At 39.7% G+C, this 21,827-nt stretch overlaps 5 protein-coding genes across 9 annotated transcripts; 3 read left to right on the forward strand and 2 right to left on the reverse strand.

Annotated features, from left to right (window-relative positions):
* Positions 1–97: 97 nt before the first annotated feature.
* LOC141837471 (heterogeneous nuclear ribonucleoprotein 1-like) lies at positions 98–1,337 on the forward strand. Its single transcript, XM_074724863.1, has 3 exons — positions 98–124; positions 226–460; positions 611–1,337. Exons 1-3 carry the CDS (start codon positions 98–100, stop codon positions 1,138–1,140), a joined length of 792 nt encoding a protein of 263 aa, XP_074580964.1. The 3' UTR covers positions 1,141–1,337.
* Positions 1,338–3,406: 2,069 nt separating this feature from the next.
* On the forward strand, positions 3,407–4,901 carry LOC141838508 (malvidin galactosylase UGT88C3-like). Its single transcript, XM_074726013.1, has one exon. It carries the CDS (start codon positions 3,443–3,445, stop codon positions 4,886–4,888), a length of 1,446 nt encoding a protein of 481 aa, XP_074582114.1. The 5' UTR covers positions 3,407–3,442; the 3' UTR covers positions 4,889–4,901.
* A 114-nt stretch (positions 4,902–5,015) lies between these two features.
* Positions 5,016–6,653, reverse strand: LOC141838509 (autophagy-related protein 8C-like). The gene is made up of 6 exons (XM_074726014.1): positions 6,546–6,653; positions 6,411–6,458; positions 5,743–5,798; positions 5,605–5,657; positions 5,368–5,486; positions 5,016–5,288 (listed from the first exon to the last, which is right to left on the reverse strand). Exons 2-6 carry the CDS (start codon positions 6,445–6,447, stop codon positions 5,194–5,196), a joined length of 360 nt encoding a protein of 119 aa, XP_074582115.1. The 5' UTR covers positions 6,448–6,458; positions 6,546–6,653; the 3' UTR covers positions 5,016–5,193.
* A 335-nt stretch (positions 6,654–6,988) lies between these two features.
* On the forward strand, positions 6,989–20,009 carry LOC141839230 (protein RRP6-like 3). Of its 5 annotated transcripts, XM_074726930.1 has the most exons (13): positions 6,989–7,238; positions 7,674–7,915; positions 7,993–8,091; positions 10,179–10,262; positions 11,763–11,849; positions 12,652–12,772; positions 13,651–13,838; positions 13,934–13,972; positions 14,892–15,012; positions 15,103–15,403; positions 15,485–15,983; positions 18,595–19,238; positions 19,790–20,009. In XM_074726930.1, exons 1-13 carry the CDS (start codon positions 7,007–7,009, stop codon positions 19,860–19,862), a joined length of 2,730 nt encoding a protein of 909 aa, XP_074583031.1. In that variant the 5' UTR covers positions 6,989–7,006; the 3' UTR covers positions 19,863–20,009. The 5 variants fall into 5 exon arrangements, with proteins under 5 accessions (XP_074583031.1, XP_074583028.1, XP_074583029.1 ...); XM_074726927.1 differs by having other exon boundaries at positions 14,892–15,403; XM_074726928.1 differs by having other exon boundaries at positions 13,660–13,838; positions 14,892–15,403.
* Positions 20,010–20,377: 368 nt separating this feature from the next.
* On the reverse strand, positions 20,378–21,185 carry LOC141842357 (protein S40-6-like). The gene has a single exon (XM_074730569.1). It carries the CDS (start codon positions 21,053–21,055, stop codon positions 20,504–20,506), a length of 552 nt encoding a protein of 183 aa, XP_074586670.1. The 5' UTR covers positions 21,056–21,185; the 3' UTR covers positions 20,378–20,503.
* Positions 21,186–21,827: the final 642 nt, after the last annotated feature.

Raw genomic sequence — 21,827 nt, forward strand, 5'->3', positions numbered from 1 at the left:
TCCTATTGGTGTCGATTTTGCTTTTTTTTTTGTAACCTTTTGATTTGTGTCGATGATTTGTTGCCTTATTCTCGGATTTGTGGTGGGGGATTAAGCGATGGTTGCTTGCCGATTGATTTACGCTGTTAGACTTATTGGACAAGCTTTGATGTTTTTTTTTTGTTCGCGGATTGGTGGGTCGATGCCTTTCGGTGCGAGTTACCTGATTCAATTTCGGTTTTTTAGATCGAGTTCTCGGCTAGTTTCGGGATTGCTGGTATGGCGTCGATGATGATGGCGACGGTTTGTCTGGTGGTTTTTTGCAGGATAGGATTGGAGATGGATCGAGGGAAGCTCTTCGTCGGCGGCATCTCGTGGGACACCAATGAGGATGACCTCCAGGAGCACTTCAGCAAGTTCGGCGAGGTGGCGGAGATTGTGATCATGAAGGATCGGAAAACGGGCCGCGGCCGCGGATTCGGTTTTGTCGTGTTTACTCATCCTCCCGGCAAGAAAAGCACGCAATTAACGGGCGAACATTAAATCGCATCCTTTCCACTGATTTAATGCGTTCAAGATTGTTGCCATCGTCTCTTGAGCTTAGTCTGTGGCTAAAATGGTGCTTCCTAACTAATCTCTCAGGCGGATGTGAGGAAAGCTGTTCCTAGGGACGATCAACAAATTCTTAATAGAATCAACAACAGTATCTATGATCTCTTGGCCCTGGGCGCAAGGAAAATATTTGTAGGAGGCCTGCCGTCCACAATAACAGAGAATGATTTTAAGAACTATTTTGATCAGTTTGGAACAATCACGGATGCAGTGGTGATGTATGATCACAATACTCAGCCACCTAGGGGATTTGGCTTCATTACATATGACTCCGAGGACGCTGTGGATAAGGTATTGCTCAATATTTTCCATGATCTGAATGGTAAGAAGGTAGAGGTCAAGAGGGTTGTGCCAAAAGAACTTTCGTCTGGTCCCAACACATGGCTGCATACTGATCGATATAACTACAGTGTGAATCGAGGAAATAGTTTTCTTAGTGGGTGTAGACAAGAAGGAAATAGTTTTCTTAGTGGATATACACAGGGATATAATCCAAGCTCAATCAGTGGATATGGTATGAAGATGTACTTGCAAATTCCAAATGTCTGATAATTAAATGAACAAGAGGTAGCTTACAATCAGCATTGAATCTAATTTCATGAGGGCAGGGAGAGTCAAATGAACATCAGATCGAGATTTTGGAGTCATTATCTGCAAGATGTATAGAGAGAATGAAATCTGTTGATTTTCAATACATAAATCTAAAAGGAGTTGGTCATCAACAGTGGACCTCTAATATACAGCCATTAACACCACTCTGCTTTGCAGAAACCAGCTCAACCATGCAGCTAGTGGGGGAAAGCAACCAGTCCATTTCTCGGTGCCATCTGTTTTTTCTTTCCTCAGATAATGGCTTCAATTTCCATAGCTCTCCGTATATTGATGCTAATAATAATAACAACACCAAATAAGTCAGAACCAGCAGATATTTCTTCTCCCCAGCGCACGCGGCGAGGGGAGAAGAGACCAGCGCACGCGGCGGCGAGCAGGGGCGGCGGCGAGCAGCGCACGTGGCGACGAGCAGGGGCGAGGGGCGAGCAGTGCACGCGGCGGCGAGCAATGCACGCGAGATTGCGGTGGCGAGGGGAGAAGAGATCGAGCAGGGGATCAGGGAGAAGAGAGCGAGCAAGGGATTGAGCAGCGAAGAGAGGAATCGTGGCGCGGCTTGACAGCGAGTTAGGGTTTGGAGGAATTGAAGAGGAGAGGATCGCGGCGCGGCGGCGAGCAGGGTAGAAGAGAGCGCCGAGCAGGGGATCGAGCGAAGAGAGGGAAGAGGAATCGCACAGAATCTCATATATCCTCGCTTTTGCTTGCCACGCGCGCGCTCCCAGCCAACTGGTTTCCACCTCAGCGGCGCTGACGCGACGCTCAAAATATGGCGCCCAGTAAATCGTATTACATGAATTATAAATATTATATATTAATGAGTTAAGTTCGAACTACGCTCGTTTAATTTTTAAACGAATTATTTTCAAATTGAATTCAAACTAAACTTGTTTAACTTTAAAACGAGTCATTTTCGAATCAAGCTCGAGCCGTTCGCGAACTATTTAATTTCATTACGAGCCGAATTCGAGTTTAAGAATTAAAGTTCGAATCGAACTCGAGCCGAACTCAAGCTCAGAAAAAACAAATCGAGCTCGAGCTTAAGCTCGAGTGTTTTACTGTTTAGCTCGGTTCGGTTCGATTCGATTACATCCCTATTGAACGATGAAATTTTTTTATTAGCAAAGTAATATACGTCATCTCTTCACGCGTTGTTAACACGATTCCTAACCATCCTTAGCTAGAGCAGGTGAAATATAAGCTTGGAAAACAAATTTTCTTATCTGGACCTGCCATTGTCCTCCAGTTTTCTAATTTGCTTTTTGTTTATAGAAATGTCAAAGGATTACTTGTGCATAAGGTTGTTAACAAATCAAAGAGTAAAGAGTGTTCAAATTAAATTTGATAAAATAATTGAGTAATTTATTTAATAAAATAATTGAATGAGTCAAGTTGTCTTTGGAGTGTAGCAGAGAGATGAAATGACTTGAAACACCAGCATTTTGGAAGGTGTTAATGATTCTTTACAAGATAACCCAGCATGAAAATGCAGCAGACAGATACATAAGAGTGGGTTCCACTTGCATGCAAATAGACCCCATTTTTATGTCTGTATCTGTTCTGCTGGCAACAGGATAGACACATAGGACTGAGTCCCACTTGCATGCGGATGGATCCTACTTTCATGCATGTGACTGTCCTGCGGCATTTTCTTGTTGGATTTTTCTGTAGAGATTCATTACTCATTTTGAAAACTGGACAATACCAATCAGTTCAATTACTCCAACCAAGAATTATAGCAAAAATTGTTTCAATTTGAATACAATGAACAAAGGCTTGTAGTAAGTTTTTATTTTTTTTGTCCCCGGGGCAATGGTGCAACGGTAGAACATCCGGATTGTAACTGCTAATCTACGATTCGATCCCCAGCTACGACGTATTTGTAGGAATTTTCCTCCAAATGGGGAACGCAATCAAAGGATGCTGGACATCTAAATTGGCCGCCGTATGTGCTTTCCGATTTACCCTGGTGGTCGGTAGAAAACTTCGTGGGAACCGAGCCGACCACCCAGAGACGTGACTACTGGGATTATCATTTTTTTTTAGCAAGTTTTTTTTTTCATTTTCCTTAGAATTTTATTAAAACTTCAGACCTGTGTGTAAATAATCATCATTAAACTAAATTTTAGCAAAAGATTAATTAGAAATTTTTATCGAATAAATTAAAAGGGTGGTTGTTTTTAAAAATAATTCTGTTAAATCTCCTTGGTCTTATTAAAGCGAGGAGACAGTGAGTTGCTAGCGCATGGTCGGTCTCCTCCTCCGCTCTACGGAGAAAATGGCGAAAGGCAAAGTGGTGCTCCTTCCGATCCCCTCCGCCGGTCACATCATGTCCATGCTCGAGTTGGCCAAACTCCTCCACCGCTACCACTTCTCCGTCACCGTCCTCATCGCTCCTGTCCCAGGCTTACCAGTTGACGGCTGCATCGCCAGCGTCGCCGCCTCCGGCCTCGACATCGACTTCTGCCATCTCCAGCCCGTCGATCTGCCCAAGGACGCCGACGGACCCGAGGATTTCATATCCGCTTACATGGAGGAGCAAAAACACCAAATCAAAGCCGCGCTCCAAGACCTCTTGCGCTCCGGCGACGCCCCCTTGGCAGCTTTAATCGTCGACTTATTTGCCACCGGTGCGATCGACGCCGCGGCAGATCTCGGCGTCCCTTGCTATGTCTACTTCGCCTCCAACGCTGCCTTCCTCGCTCTCATGCTCTATCTCCCAACCCTCGAGGAGAAGTTCCCCGTGGAGTTCGAGGAGATGGAAGAAGAGGTGAGGGTTCCGGGCGTGTGCCCCATCCCGCCGATCTCGATGCCGTCGTGCTTCTTGAGGAAGAAGAGCGGGAGGTACACTTGCTTCGTCCACCATGGCCGGCGCTACTCCGAGCTTAAAGGCATCGTGATCAACACCTTCACGGATCTTGAGCCGGCGACGCTGCGGGCGCTGGAAGAGGGTCTCTGCGCGCCCGGCCGTCGGACCCCGCCGGTGTACCCCGTCGGTCCGCTGATCGCGCGCGAGGAAGGCGAGAAAAGTCGGCAGCACGAGTGCGTCGTGTGGCTCGACAAGCAGCCGGCACGCTCGGTGGTGTTCCTCTGCTTCGGGAGCAAAGGCTGCTTCAGCGCGGCGCAGGTGGCGGAGATAGCGGCGGGGCTGGAGGGTAGCGGGTGCCGGTTCTTGTGGGCGCTGCGAGTGGCGTCGGAGGAGGAGGTGTTCGGGATTCGGAAGCCGGCGGATGCGAAGCCGGAGCAGGTGCTGCCGGAGGGGTTTCTAGAGCGGACGAAGGCGAGGGGGATGGTGTGGCCGTCGTGGGCGCCGCAAGCGGAGATACTAGCTCACCGGGCGGTGGGCGGATTCGTCACGCACTGCGGGTGGAACTCGTGCCTGGAGAGCCTGCAGTGCGGGGTCCCCCTGCTGGGGTGGCCGCTGTACGCGGAGCAGCATTCGAACGCGGTGGTGATGGCGGAGGAGATGGGCGTGGCGCTGCAGCTGAAGGCGGAGAGGGCGAAGGGCAACTTTGTGAAGGCGGAGGAGCTGGAGAAGGGAGTGAGGGCGTTAATGGGGGAGAGCGAGGAAGGAAGGAGAGTGAGGACCAAGGCCGAGGAGATGATGGCGGCCGCTAAGAAGGCAAGGGAAGAAGGTGGATCTTCCTTTGTAAACATGGAAGCCCTAGTACAAGAGCTGCTTGCCAAGTGAAGTGAAGTGAAATTCAGATACGGGTCATGATCAACTGTAACGAAATAAGGCAATACTGGGACTCCTGCGTCATGATTTCACCTTTTGCAGAAGAAGTGAAATCCAGATCAGTTTGAAAACGATTCCAAATAAAAAGTGATGCACCATATCATTGAAGCAAATTAAACAAGTGACTGAGTTTCCAGCTTGAGTTCATCTTTATGGAACAGAAACTTACAGCAATGTCAGAAATATATACACAATTTGGTCTTATTATTTTCATCCTAATGATGGCAGTCTGTTCGTCTTCCTTCCTTCCTTAGATCTCAATTGACACCGAAAGTGTTCTCGCCGCTGTATGTCATGTAAAGAAAACCATCCTCATCTTTGTGTTCCTCGTAGATGGCAGACATCATTGCAGCTGCAATGGAAGATTGCCGAATGAGCATAATGGAAAGTAGTAAACCTATACAAGTTGAAGAAGGAATAGGTTGTTTGACCTGTGGGAGGCAGTGTATTCTTCACAAAGATGAAGATGGCCTTTTCCGGACTGAGCTTGATCCTCTTCCGAACGACATAAACGAATTGCCCGGCAGTCAAGTCTGCCGGAACCAGGTACCTACATTGTCATGACAATGATCAAAATTCAATATCATCTATGCACACATTTCAAATATAAGAGAGCCTTAAACAAAATCATCTGGGTTGAAGCTTTGAAGAAGTGAAATGAAAATTACTTCTTCTTATCAATGTCTGGAATATCAGTCCTTTCGGCCTTCTCGACGATTACCTACATGCCATAACAATGCATATGAGAGGTGGTACAGACAGACTATATGATTCCAAATCTATAAAAAAGTGAAGTTTTTTTTTACAGGAATTCTGTCAGGGTATTTCTCCCTGATGCGAGAAGCTTCAGCCTGTCTCCTTTCTGAAATTTGCATGAAGAATCCAGTTGAACATAGAGATTCAAGAAAACTAGACAACTGTAGGATAACAAACAAATAGAACAAACACACACAAAAAGAAAAAGCATGAACTCCACTAAAATGGTTAGTGCTATTAACAACTCATGTTGACAAGTGCATGACAACAAGAACACATACTTTGTTCAGACTCTTAGACCAAACACTAGCAGAAAAGTCAACTTGTCGATCCCTTCTCATATATGGAAGAAACTCCTTTACAAGGATAAACAAGATACGCTAAACAATTTCGAATCATTATTTCTCCAAATCTGACAAATGCCCTATTTTAACTAAACGCAACACTAATTATCAATCAATATAATCTTAATATTCCATGAATCACCAAATACACAAATTCTCCAGCAAACGAAACCCTAGAAATCATGATCCACAACAAACGCCCAAATATTTCTCTATTTTTATTTCAAAAAGAAAAGAACAAATTTTCAAATCGATACGCACAAGAAACCCTAGAATCATAATCTTCAGTCCAAAAATCACCAAACATGTAAAAAAAAGCAGTATTCTTCTTGCATATACTAGAAAGGGGGAACGGAAGGACTAATATCACAAACCGAGGGGGTGCTCGAGCTTGAAGGAACTCTTTGCCATTGGGATTCCTCCTGCAATTGGCGAGCACAATCCAGATCACAGCAATCAAAAAGCGCAGGCGAGACAACAAACGAAAAGAAGGAAACAGGACTAGATACCGATCGATCGAAGACAGAAGACGCGATTGGGACGCCGGGAGCCTTCAGGAACTGGATCGAGAGAAATGAAATAAAAACTGACGTAAGGATTTGGAAGGGTGTAGATAAAGGAATCAAATTGGATCGGATAACGATGGCTTGCGGAACAAGTCATCACATACCTCACGGCTCATGCCTGGAAGTCAATCCGTCCAATTAAATAATTATGCAATTTTTCATTAAAAAAATATTATTATTTTTTCTACATCTTCCATACTGATTTTTTTTCTATATTTTAAAATAAAAATAATATTATTTAAAAAATGATCGGGCGGCCCAGCCCGGTCCCGTCCGGTTCGGTTGAGAGTTAGGCGACTAACCATTGTGCGGGTTCGACCGGTCCAATAAGACCGTCGTCGCCTCGCAGTTCCAAATCGTTCCCCTTCCCCCTCTCGGCTGCCGACACGAAGCAGCCCTCGCGAATGGAGGCGGCGATCGGCATCGAGACGCTTGATGCGTTGCTTGCCATCGCATTCGTTGCTGCTTTATTCTTGTTTACCTCCTCGATCCGCCGCCATCGCCGGCGGAAGATGGCCGACGGCTGCAACTGCTACCCCGATCTCGAGGACAAGCCCCAGAACCGATTTAAGCGCGTTCTTGCTGACAACTCTTACTCCCCTTTCAAGCATTTTAAGCGGGAGGGTAAAGAGAAAGGTCGTTGCTTTTCGGAACAGTGCCACTCTCACCTCTGTAGGGTATTTTGTAGTATCTTTAAGATCGTCTCATTATTATTCTATAATTTAGACATGTGCTATAGCAAGTTGTGGATTTTATAGGACCTCGAAGGTTACGGTAAATTCTGCTTATATGCGAACATTGGGCACTGGACAGTTCACCATCTTTCTTCAAAAGATAAAAATTTTAATGCTCATTTGTTGCTAATCCAACTCTAGTATACAGATTCAAGCAGAATAATATCATATGTTGACTTTCAAATTACCAACAAGGCTAACAAAACACTTTCCAGCTCAGGAAACAACTCATTGCTGGTTAACTTGTTACAGTAGCTGAGCTGTGAATTAAGCATATGGGCGTATATACAACAAACAATTACTGTCCTAGCTTTCTGACATCTTAATTTACATGCAGAAATTTCTGTAAGGATGCACCCATTTGCAAAAGAAATTGATTACTTGTTGAAGCATCCGCCTGATCTTAAAACATTCATCACAAGTCACAAAAATTCAAACTCGAGTTGTCATTTTGTTTGGATAGATACTGAAGATCAGTTAGAAGCACTTGTTAACGTATTAAACAAAGAGGAAATCTTTGCTGTTGATACTGAACAACATAGTCTTCGGTCATTCCTTGGTTTTACTGCCCTTATACAGGTAATATTAATCATTGTATAATGCAGTTATTGTCATGGTTGCTATATGAATAATCTATACACCTGAGATATTGGCAGATTTCTACTTGGAAGGAAGATTACTTAATAGATACAATTGCTCTGCATGATATGATGGCCACTCTACGACCTGTTTTTGCTAATCCTGCAATTATCAAGGTGTAGTTGTACGACTATTATTTTTTAAGGTCTTTATTTTACTTTTTGTATCATGGATAATGATAAACCCCAAGATTAACTATTTAATGCATTTTTATATGGACTCAGCTGATCACTGTTTGAAGCATCGGGTTTGTGGCAAAGCTGCATCTAATAATTGTCTAATCCTGCTTCTAAGTCTAACTTGACTTGTGATATGATCCTAATTAGTGGAATGTGATGGTTCTTAGCTAGGATTTTGAAGTGTTGAGATACCTATATGCAAGGATCTACTGGAGTTCATTTTCTACAATGATAGCTAATATTAGCAGCCTTATTATGCACATAATATTTAATCCTTCTTTGTTCTTCTTGGTTTAACTATTTTAGTCTTCTTATATGACTATGAATTTGAACCATAGGGAATACCCAAGTCACAATATTTGTAGGCTCATTGCAACATGATAGAAACCTTGTCCTCGGGTCTCCAAACATCATTTTATCTTGTTGGTTTCTCAAATGCACTAAAGTCATTGTAAATATGGATTATTTTATTTGGTTATGAAGAGCTAAAACTTGGGAGAATCATAAGTCTAATTAAAATATTAAATTAATTTTTTATTTTCTTTAATTTGAAAACTTCTTTTGTATTAGGGATTGGATGAATGATTATGTATATTAGTATTTGCTAGTTGATCTAACTGTGAATTGTAATATTTAGCTTTATACAATCAGATTTATTGTTCACTTTAACTGATTAATTAATGTGTAAAATATTGTTGGTATGTGGCTAATAGGACTTCTGCTAGAATTTGATAAAAAGGTGACATGGGCCATTCCAATTCACCAAGATTAGTTTGGAACTATTACTCAATCTTTTTGTTGAGTAATTTTGGCAGTATTTTGGTTGTTCCTTTAAATATTTAAGTATGTGTTCATGTACAATTAGATAGCCATTATTTATTTTTTCCACATCAAGGGTGCAAGAAATCAATATGAGACTTATGGTTTCTATGTTTTTTGGTTGATGCAAATATGACTGGGTAAAGGGGGAGGGGATGAATAGACAGTCATATATCTTTGTCTATCTATCTGTCTATATCTTATATATATGTATATATTACAAAAACAGCACTAAATTCAAAGATTTGTAACAAGTGCTTGCGTGACAAGAATAAAGTGTGCAATAGCCAAAGTAAAAAATGCATGTAAGATAAAAATAAAGCAATGCTAACACCAGAGATCTCTTCTACTTCACAGCCCTTGTCACAACAATGTGTCTTCCCTAAAAATGAAGCACTAGAATCTCCTTGGAAATAGTGTAATAGAGCAAACACTAACAAATTTGTCCAATAGAGAACTTGAGCACCTTACTATTTACAATAGCAATAGCAGGTCCCTAAAACCCTAGGAACTTACCATACTTCAATTAATCACCAAAAGCAATCCAGATTGGGCACTAGAATGAAATTGAGTATTTATGTAGGTTATGGTTAGTCAAATGTTTGATTTACTTTATGAACCAAGCACATGAATAATGTAGTTATTACACTAATTTAGATGCCCAAACTCTATTGTATACCTGCTATATACCCAGTTAAGTTTGATTGATTTTTACATATTTGAGAATCTTTAAGCTACTAGTAGCTTTTATTACTTTGTTATATGAACATCTTTCTTGGAGTTCTACCCTTGCCTTTTGATGTCAAAGTTGGATTCTTTGATCTTAGGTTCAATTATATTTAAGTAGATAATTTTTTGCAAGGTTAATGGATTGATGACTCATTCCTATTGAAACGCCATGGAGTCAGTATTCCTCAATCCTTTGTTCCAAGAGAAAAATGGACATAAGCATCATTATGGAATACTGTATTTCTTTGTTGTATTCCATTTGAATACTTCTTTGTAGTTCTTAGTTCTTAAGGCATTTAAAATATATGAATATATGTTAAAATGCCTTAAATAAATTATCACAATAAATGGCACAGGTCTTTCATGGAGCTGACAAGATTTCTTTGTTTAATTACACTGCTGTTTAGTGGGTTGTGAACGATAAATCTGTTGTCAGTGTAATGTGCCTTCAAGATATTGTTATGTTAATCTTGCAGGTTTTTCATGGAGCTGATAATGATGTTCTTTGGCTTCAACGAGACTTCCATATATATGTTGTGAACATGTTTGATACTGCTAAGGTGCTATTACTGCACTATATTGTTCGTGCACATTTTTGTTAATCCTTCGATGATTCAGCTCTTTGATGGAACAGATAATGATGCATTTGCTTTTAGATGGTAGCAGATAACACTTCTTGATTCAAAACAAAAAGAAAGATTATGCTTCATGATTTTTAAATACTATTAAAAATTTCTAAGTTGTTGAGCTGGTGCTGTTTCTGCACTATATATATCCTTCATGCATATTTTGTTATTCCTTCCATGATTGAGCTCTTTAATGGAGCAGATAATGATGCCTTTACTCTCCTTCATGCACATTTTTATTATTCCTTCCATGATTGAGCTCTCATGGAGCAGATAATGATGCCCTTGCTTTCTGTTGGCAGTAGAGAAAGGTCATCATTCATGATATTTTAATATTATTAAACATTTCTAAGCAGTTGAGTTAAAGAGAGGGTTTCAAGTGTCCAAAGGAAGGATTTGCCATAGTTTTAGTATGGAATATTCTCCTTTGTTCTTTTTATGATTATTATAATGATGATGTTCTTCTTCTTATTGTTAATATTATTATCATGATTTTTTTCTTCTTGTTATTACTATTATTATGATCTTCTTCTTATTATTGTTGTTGTTGTTGTTATTATTATGTCAGAGAGATATATGATCGGGCAATGTACATTAAGTTTAAGATGCCAACTATCAATATGACTAACAAACTAAATGGAGTGTTGTCCCACCAAAATGTGTATGTCAACCAGATTGATAAATTGTTTTTACAAAATCTAGGCCTGTTTATTGGCTTGTAAACTCAAACCTAACTCAGAATTTAATATTATACCTAACTCAACAATAACCGCTCAATAGATTCCTGAACACTCACATAAACATGTTGCTTGAACAAATGTGCCACACTTGAACAATATTATCATTACATGATTGGGCTATGCACATTAAGTTTAAGATGCCAACTATGCATGTAACCAACAAACCAAATGGAGTATCGACCAAAGTGTTTAGGTGTGGAAACAAGCTTGATAAGAAAATTTTAAAAATCTAGGCTTGTTTGCCTGCTTGGAAACTCAAAGCTGACTTGCAATTTACTATTATACATGACTCAACAAAAACCACTCAATAGATTCATGAATACTGACATAAACATGTTGCATGAACAAATACACCACACTTGAGGAATCAATCAGATAAGTGAAGTTCATCCAAACTGTACCATAAACCAACTGTAAACCAGACTTACATTGCATCTCTCCTTATTATCCAAAGATTCATATCATTCTGAAACATAAAAGCTGGAAATGTTATGCTATACAATTGTTGTTCCACTTGAATGTAATTTTACTAATTTGGAAAATCTCTTCAGAATGTCTTATGCTCTGTGGTGATATTATTTTTTATACTAATATAAAGTGACTAGGTCACTAGCACCTATAGTTTTTTTTACACATTGATATCTCAAGTGTAGCTGAAGGTCTTATTATGTCCTTTTTGGTTTCTGTGTTACAGGCATGTGAAATTTTGTCAAAGCCACAAAAATCATTAGCATATCTTCTGGAGACTTATTGTGGAGTATATACTGACAAAACTTTACAGGTTAAATATGGTTTTTTCATGGAATTATGACATTGTATTAATCAAGCAAGTCATTCTAGACTTGTGTCTATGTCTTTTCTTTATGCTCTTGACCTGCCTCACTTGCATAACACATTCATAAGTGGAAACCACAAACCCATATTGAATTAATGATGAGTTTGCTTAAAGTTTAATTTAAAGATGGGCCCACTCTTCAGTATGATTCTTCCGATTTTGCTCCAGTTTTCATTTGGTTACTTGCTTTAATTCTTTGGTTGTAAGCTGACTATCAGCAAACTGCAACTATACAGTTCTTTTAAAAACATCTGATATTTCTACTGGTGTGAAGGGGAACTTTGGCGCAATAGTAAAATTGCTGCCATGTGATTTTGAGATTACGAGTTCGAGTCACGGAAATAGTCTCTTGCAAAATGCAAGGTAAGACTGTGTACAATAGATCCAATGTGGTCCGACTCTTCTCCAGGACCCTGCACCGGTAGGAGTTTCGTGCACCGAGTTGTCCTTTTTATTGTTATTTGACATAATAGTTTTTAAAAGACAACATCACTGAAACGTAACTTCCTCTGGCACCTGAAGCACTAGTATCATTTATATAGAAATTTGAGAAGGCATTAAACAATATAATTATTACTTTAGGTTATTGGTGTAGATAGGAGTTGTTCCTTTAAATCTTGTTTGGTCAGTGTTTTAACTGACATCATTGATACTTCAAGTTATAAATATATATTGTCGAATCATTTCTGCCCCTACTGTTTTAGCTTGGATTGTTTTAGTTGATGTTTTATTTGTGTCTGTAATTCAGCGTGAAGATTGGAGATTACGACCTCTTTCAGATGAAATGACTGAATATGCTCGTAATGATGTGCACTATTTGTTGTACATCGCTGGATGTTTGGCTTCTGAGTTGGAAAGTAAAACCTCTGGTATGAATTCAAACTTTTCATTGTGGATTTATGTTTAAATGGCTATTTCTTCACCAATTTTGTGTTTCGAACCATGGCTTTTATTGATTAGTGAACTTGGAGCAAATAGTTAATAGGCTAGTACTAAATTAGTGTGATCATTCGGTACTTTGTTGCCCTAATATTGTTGAATTTTCTGAGCATTATAACATATTCAAGTGCCTCTTTAAGCTTTAATGGCATGTGAGCTATGGTCTATGCATATTTTGTTACTACTTTTTCATCCTAGATCCTTATAGTTGTAAGATTCTATATTCTACATATAATTTTGATTGAGAAATATGTTTATTATGTTTTTTTACAAACTATAATGAGGGGAAAGTCCATTGATGCTTAGTGCAGTTTTCATGCAAATGAAGAACATACCATTTTGTGCATTGTGGAGGGGATTTCTACTAGATTGATACTCAAATTTTCTTTTTGCTAAAATCTCGATGTCATACCAACATCTCTTCTCATATATTTCTTATTTCATTTTTGTGGGTCATGATTATGCTACAGTCCATCATAATTTCATTTCCATGATTGAAATTTTTTCATGTGAAAATGATGAAAGAACCCCAAGACCTAAATATAGGGGATTGTGCAAATGCTACCTGTGCTCACAAGGTATCTGTGAGTGAAAGCAGGTTACAGTTTACTTTATAGCAGGAAAAAAGATAGTCAAAAATCAACCTACCATATTGTGAGCTATGAAGTCTGGGGTGTTTGGTCCAACTATATGATCCTACAAACTTAAGTATTGTTAGTGTCTATTCCTCACGAGCTAATAGTTGCTCTGACCATTACAAATTGAGAATATCTAGAAAATTTTTGATCAACAATTATAATGTAAGCAGATATTTCAGCTTCTCCCGGTGACGAGTTGAATTTTTTCTTGGAGACTAGTCGCCGGTCAAACACGGTCTGTTTGCAGCTTTATGTGAAAGAAGTTGAATCTACTCCTGGATCTTCAGCTGCATCGTCTATATTATCACGGAATATGAACATTGTCGGACTCACATCATCAAAGAATTTGGAAACAAAGGTATTCCTCCGTTCACCAAAATTCATGATTGGCCTAGTTATTAATAAACTTTTATTTGCCTTTCTAGATGTTCTTACTCCTTTCTCTAATTTCAGGATCTTATCTGGATTTTATGTGCCTGGAGAGATCTGATGGTAAGTAAAGAAATCTAATTGTACACAATTTTATGATTATAGCTTTATGAAAATGAAGTCCATTCAAGTAAAATATTTGTAAACGTTAAATAAGTAATTCATATACCAAATATGGCTGAAGGCCTGAAGTATAGTTTGTCAATATTGACGAATATAAAAGTATTATATGACAGCTATGTACATGATGGTGTAGCACTCCTTGTGGTGTGAGCACCAAAGCAAGAGAAAACAAAATGTTTCCTAACATGTGATCAGGTGCCAACAGCACGAGTGCCGCTCATGATAAAAAATTTCCTCACACGTGGGTTGGTCATGTCCCAATAGTACTATTATCGCACACCATATCATGTGTGTTACTCAAACGTTCTTTTCTCCTTTATGATGCTAATAGTTAGGGATGTGTGCATCATTTGTGATGACTTGGCAAATATTAGACCATAGACTCCATGAAATAGATCAGTGATTGATATTTTTATTCTATAAAATGTTCTAGATATCTCATCCGATGATGAAAGGTAAACTTATATTTATTACATTATGAGTATTTACTCAACAGCAATCCTTCTAAATTTTTTGTTGCCAATCCTTCAATTAGTGACACAGCAATTCATGTATGAAGTTTATAACATTATACTAACTTGATCATCAAGCAAGAAGATCAGCAGAATTCTTTTACAATATTATCACTTTCCTTGTAGATTTCTCATGGTTGTTCATCTGATCGGATCAATTTTCACTTTTCTGGAATCGCATTATGGAATGCAGTTGTCAATAAAACACGCACTGGTGTTTTTTCCATTTAACATTTTTATAATATTTTCCTTGCATTGGTTCATATTTTCTTTTGTTTCTTTATATCATGTTCTGAAGTATTTTGTGATGAAGCTTATTGTTCATATTCTTTCACTGCTATCAACAGGCTCGAATTCATGATGAGAGCTTGCGATATGTTCTGTCAGATCAATCTATTGCAGCTCTTGCTGTAATAGCTCCCAAAAATCCATCAGAAATATATAATGTTATATTGCAAGCTGACACAAGTAATGTTTCTTCAAATGCTTATCCCACTCTTCCATCACCATCGCCTATTACTAAGAATCATATGGATGACCTTTGCTTTCTTCTACTAGAAGTTGATGCTAATGTGGATGATGTCATTCAAAAATATTGGCAGAAACACCTAGATGGTGCTCAGTGTTGTCCACTGTCACCTTACAATTATGCTCTTTTGTCTCAATTCAATCTGAAACATTCTGGTTTGTCATTTTCAAAGTCAAGTGCCGAAAAGTTCAGTTCAACAGTAAGCAAAAAAGTCTCCCGTGAACTCTTTATTCAGAAATTTTCATGCAAGTCTCCAGTGTATCATAATTGTAGAATTTATGCAACTGATGGAAGAATGCTCTGTTATTGTGATCGCAAGAAACTCGAATGGTTAGTGGACATCAAACTTCTTGCACCTTTTGCTTTCATTTTGTGCTTGCTTTTGATGTGCCTTCCATCTTTGCGCTATAGGTATCTGCGGAGAGGTTTGGCAAAAATGGTAGAAGAGGATCCTCCAGCAATTATGCTTCTTTTTGAAACAAAAGGTCGTCCAGAAGATGAAGGTAATGAGTTCTATATTCAAAGCAAGAAAAACATGTGTGTTGGATGTGGGGAGAAGAGTCACTATATACGCTATAGAATAATACCATCTTGCTACAGAATGCACTTTCCTGAGCATTTGAAGAGCCATCGTTCTCATGACATTGTTTTGCTATGTGTGGACTGCCATGAGATAGCTCATTCTGCTGCTGAGAAGTATAAGAGGCAGGTGGCACAAGAATTTGGAATACCTCTTTTTGTGCAAAAAATTGTTAATTCTGGGGAAAGTACAGCTGCAACTGTGGCTTCAACATCAATGAGTGCAGAAGAGGAGACTGGTGTCTCTCCTTTGCAGTTACGAACTGCTGCTATGGCTCTTCTACGTCATGGATCCAACATGCCATCAGGAAGGTTTGAGGAACTGATGCAGGTAAAAAATATTTCTAACATGATATCATTGAAAAGTCAGTTGTTGTATAAGATGTCGTATATATGAAAGAGAAAGGTGGTAGTTCTCATATTTGGTTGTGATGGATCACATATAGGTTCACTTGTGAAAGTTCTAATTATTTTTAGTATGGTTGGATTCTTGTTAGGGGGTAACAGAAACCATAATTGGGGATGTTCATGTAAAAGTGTAGATTAAGGGCATATTTCACACCCCAAGTGGGTCTTCATGATCAGTGGTCTTGCATGGAACCCATGACAGTTGCACAACAATCTCTTGGGCTCCTACTAAGTTGGAAACAATCAAACAAACATAATACAAATTGCAAGGATTATTTTGAGTAAAAACTCAAACAGCACAGAAATATATAATGGAATTTCTTATAATTAGAAGCATTAGTGAAACATGAGTAGCAAATGAGAGATCCCAAGATCTTTCAAAATTGCATAAGTGTTCTCAAAGCAATCCCCTAGCAAAAGAAAAGAAAATAACCTCCCACCAGAGATCTAAACATCCTCTTCTTGTGGCCTTGGAGTTGGAAGAGAAGGGGAGTCAATAGAGAGAACTTAGGACAAAACAAGGAAGTTAATTGGGCACATGCATCTGCAATTCACATAATGAATAAATATTGCATTACAATTATCATAAAATTGCTAACTGCTAGAATTGACAGGCGTGATGGGACCTACTCATGGGTGTTACCCCATGCCCTCCCTCATAGTGTGACTATCAAAGATAACTCAACTTGTCTTGCTAATGCAGCTAACATACAACCAAGGAGAGAACTGATATAAGTTATTATCCAAATCATCTGATAGGCCTACGGTCTTATCGACAAATATCTCATCCTCAACAAGTGAATCATCAATCTGCAAATAAAGTAATTCTTCTAGTTTATGCAATATCATTCCTTATGTTCTCTGTTCATTAACCTAAGGTAAGGAATTATCTATATGCCATCCTCAATCTGGATGATCAAATGAGCAATAGAAGAGTATTTTCTGAAAATGATGTGCTGCTGAAAAAATTTTGTAGTGCTTGGAAACATGTAATTGTCAGCACAGAAACATGGACAACCAATTCAAAACACAAATCAAGGAATAAATATGCGATTGAGACATGAGTAAACATGAAAAATATGATACCATTAGGAAGGAAGTGTCTGAACAATGAGCTCATAATGTATATTTTAAGCCCTTGTGGGAAAGAATTTTCATGAGATGTAGATGTGCAGATGTTAGCATGCGTTAATCCAAAAATTCTGGTATATGCCATGCTAAAGTAGAGACTGCAAGATATGTAGTTGAAATTTTGATTTATACTAGACGTGGCACAGGCATGGAATTCAGAAATGAAATTATATCATAACTTAAAGGCTGAAAATTTCTTGCCCCTGCCCCTGCCCCTGCCCCTGCCTCTGCCCCATGAATTAGAAATCCATTCTTATGGTTTATCCTTCCCTCCCATATCATTCCATCTAGTATACTAGGGAGAATCTGCAATTGTCTAGAATATATGTACTGAGAAATAAGTTTCTGTCAAATTTGCAAAAGTTAGTAAGATGTTGCCAATTGTAGTTCTGTTTGTTTTGCCGCATACTAATAGTTGCTTTCCCAGGTTTCTTTAGTGAAAGCTGAAGAATTACCTTGCAATGATCCCATGCTGATCTTAGTGATATGGGCCAGTACATTTCACGTATTATGATACTGATCTGATTGTATTGATAAAATATAGAAATGCCAAAAAATTAAACTTATCAAATTTATGATTAAAATAATCATTTTTATAGTTGAGAAAAAGACAGTGTTCATCACAGACAGCTCAATATTGAGCAAGCCACCTACAGGATCCTGGTAGGTCTGGTAAATCTTGTTCACATCTATTATGTTGTTCTTTGCCATGCCAACAATAGACTTGGGCGCCATCTCTGCACTGAAGAGTACTGCATTTAACTTAATCATATCATGAGTTTCTATTAAAAGAAGTCGTTAGTCACAATTATAATCAATTTCGTCATGGAGTCAGTCCATCATAGTCCAAGGTTTAAGAATGAGTTCAGTAGTTAATGTGTTAAATTTTATCTAGAGTGGATAATATTAAGAATCTTACAGACCAAGTTGATAGGAATTGGTTATATATAATGCCCTTACTGTAATATCTACTCATCCATATTTTTCCTCTCAAAAATTCCTGTAATGAATAGTTTAGTTGCTGTATCCATCCCGTGTCCTGTGTCAGAAACTTGGAAAAACTAGCATTTAGTTTGTTGTTTCTAAGTGATTATGAATTTTCCTTTTAATTATTAAGATATATTGTCCCAAATTGTAATTATTTGTGATAAACAATCAAATAATGATGGTTTTATAACTGGAGATGTTGGTACTTGGGACAAACATAAGAGCAATTTTGAGGTTGCCAGTATACTGGGTTTGTATGTTAATCATGCCTAATGCATAATTTTCTATGCTTCTGTCTATTTAGCCATGCAAGATAAATTACCGTAATGTGTGATTTTCTAGTTTACTTCTATCTATTTAGTCATGCAAGATAAATTACCATAATGTGTGAGTATATTGTCTTGTTTCCCATGCAGATTGTGAGGACATACTTTGGTAGACAGGAGGTTTCTGAAGAAGATCTGGAAGCTGCATTACTTGTTGGTATGAGTCCACATGAGAGAAGACGGTTCGAGAAGAAAAGAGGTTTATCATTTAAACATACTGAGCAGAATGTTGTATATAAAAATTATGCATCAAGTTCTTCGCAGACCAATAATCATAACAAAGTAAACAGTAGTGCACATGTAAGAGAGAAACCAACAGAGAAGGATAAGGAAAGTATTAGTGATCAGGGAATCCATTCAAATTTGTCTACTGTTGATACCAATGGGAATTTGTTACTCGAGACTGTTGGTTCTAGTAGCATCCGGATTTTGGACAGGGAAGTAGAAATTGAACAAGGAAAGGCTTCCTATCTGAAAATGGATATTGAAAATGAGGACCAACTAGATGATTCTAGTGTGAATTTACTACTCATGCCTGATGAGATCACAACCTCAGAAACTGCAAAAAAGGTGTCACTGTTAGGACATGGGCCACATGGGAAACAAGTGGTGGAGCATTTATTAAAAAGGAATGGAGAGGAAGGAGTCCGCCAATTTTGTCAAAGGTGGAGGAAAGTGTTTGTCGATGCCGTTCATCCTCGTTTCTTGCCACTGGGTTGGGATATAATGCACAGGTAATTCAGTTACTGTTCATGAAATATCAGGAAAGATGTCATTTTTTGTTCTTTTATCTTTGTTCTCATATCAAAGAGATCCTACTAGCATATGTGTTTGCCCGCATCATCGTGGTTTATTTTCTTAGAGATACCATCGATATCTGCCAAATTCCAGATAGTTATTAGTTTGTATCACAGTATAAGCTTTTGGCATCAATTGCATCTATCGAACCAATTAAGCAGCGCTCTATAAGATGCATTGATGTAGCCCACTCCTAAATCATCAGCAATCACTTTAGTTCAGTATGTGAATCTTGATACGAACAGTCTATTTGAATTTTAGAATCACAGAATGGATCTTACTGGTGTCGAATTTGAATTTTTCTAGTCAAGCACTCAGACTGGCTTATTATGGGGTGAACATTTGCATCTAGAACTATTACTGAATTGGTCATGGTTAGAAACATTCATCAATTGACTTCATGAACTATATCTGATCTAGGCATTGTTTCGTGAATTAGATGCCTGAGCATATGTTTGTTGATACTTTGTTTTATCTTTTCTTGCAGCGGACGCAGGGATTTTGGTGACTATAGTGTTTATAATCCTACCAAGAAGGGTCTCCCAGAAGTTTACGCATAACATCGGTAACATTCCTCGGCATTTGAATTCCCCTAAAACCAGTAGAGCTGCATCTGTTGGTTCCTTCTTGATTCAGAGAGAAAAAGAATGACTTCTTTGTTGTTGTAATTGTAAATTATGGGAATCTAAACTGATTTATTATGGATCATCTCGTTGTTTCTATTCTAGTTTTCTAAGTCTTTTATCACTCATCACAAGTCACAACAGTGGGACACAGGAGAATGCACTCAAGTGATCAGATCAGAGTGCGATAAAGGTCGTCTACGTCACTTTCTGCAAAAAGGCGTAGGGACGAGCTGTCTCTTATTTCACCCTCAACAATTATGCGACCCAAATCGACCAGAATTGAGCTGGTCCAACCAATCTCAATTATTGCACCACTCCCCCACTTTATTCCCCCACAGTCACAGGCACTAGTACTGGTAGTGAGCCACTTTGCTTGCCTTTTTGTGATTTCTTTGATGTTGTAATTTGTTGTCTATTAATTTCTTCTTCATTTCTAATGACCATTTTTAAAAAAAAAAAGAATTATTGAGACTTTTCTACAGCATTGGAGCTCATTGGCAAGCACGCAATCAAACCGACCAAATCACAGCTATCACACACAAAGCGCATCCGCGAGCGAGCCGCTTTCGGTTCGCTCAGCCGAAGAAGCCGGTCTGGCTCCAGACCGCGTCGCGAACCCGGCTCATGTCGCGGCCTTTGAGCGTCCGCCCGGCGCCTTCCAGCACCGAGGACGTCGCGGCGCTCCGCCCGTGGGCCCGCGCCAGGTACTCGTGCGGCGGGAGCCACTCCGTCTCCGACGAGTCCTCCTCCACCTCCGGATCCGGCGGCGGACCGCCGGATCCGGCCCGGAGATGCCGCGGCCAGGCGGGAACGTCGACCGGCGCAGATGCCGCCACCGGGATCCGCTTCTCCCGCCGCGGCGGGGCGGCCGTCCCGCGGTAGGCTTCCTCGAAGGCGAGGGAGAGCCCGCCGACGTGCCGATCGGCCCACCGGCTTTCGCCGCCGCCGCCGTCCGTCCGCGGCCAGCGATGGTAGTCGTGGTCGATTTCCGAGGAGGAGTGATCGTCGGAAAAGGCGGGCCAGACGTCGTCCTCGGAGAGGTCGGGGAGATCGCCGCCGCCTCCGCCGCCGAATCCGGCGGGCGATTCGAGGAGCCGCTCAGCACTGTAGCGCCGCCTCTTGTCCATGGCCGCCGAGCCTCCGAAGCGCAAGCAAGGGAGCGTTATGGATCGTCGGACGGCGGAGGAGGGCGGCGAAACGGATCGACTGGCGAAAGCACAAGGTCGCGGGAGGCGGTGCCGCCGTATTTATACTGCCGAGACCTTCTGCTTCATTTGGATCTCGTTTCGTTTCATTTCATCTCCGTAAGTACAGCGACGCTGACGCCGGACCCCAACGGGCCCCATCGCATGGTGTCCACCCAAAGCGGAGGGGTCCACTCCCACGTGGGTACGGATTGGGTAGAACTAGCTATTGGTCAGCCAGGGTATCGTACCCTTTCAGGTAAGCGATTTCTCATAGACATGTATCTTTCTACCAAAATTGGAACTTCCTAATTTTTTTTGTTCCAAAAATCATTAAATACAAAAACACTATCAAATCTCTGAAATTTATTTTAGATTTGCTTTAGATTTTTCTTTTTTTTCCAACCTACAGATTTGTTTTAGATTTACCTACTTTAAAAAGTCCCAATTATGTCCGAATTCGACCAGTTATTTTAGATAAGCTTAAACTGCTTGCATTTAATTTTAAATTTATTCGAATTCCATCACACAATTAATTTCTTGCTACTTGTATTAAAAATTATTTATTTAATTTTAAATTTAAGTACAAGTAGACAAAAATGAATCATTAACAAAGATGAAAATGTATTTGTCAACTCCACTGGGCCCAATCACATTTTATATGTTAAATCATATGGCATGGGTCCTACAATAATTGGCAGCCACACAGAATGGA

The sequence above is a fragment of the Curcuma longa genome, chromosome 11, assembly GCF_044706935.1.
Source record: "Curcuma longa cultivar G26 ecotype Majalengka, Jawa Barat chromosome 11, ITB_CL_G26_1.1, whole genome shotgun sequence".
NCBI classification, from domain to species: domain Eukaryota; kingdom Viridiplantae; phylum Streptophyta; class Magnoliopsida; order Zingiberales; family Zingiberaceae; genus Curcuma; species Curcuma longa.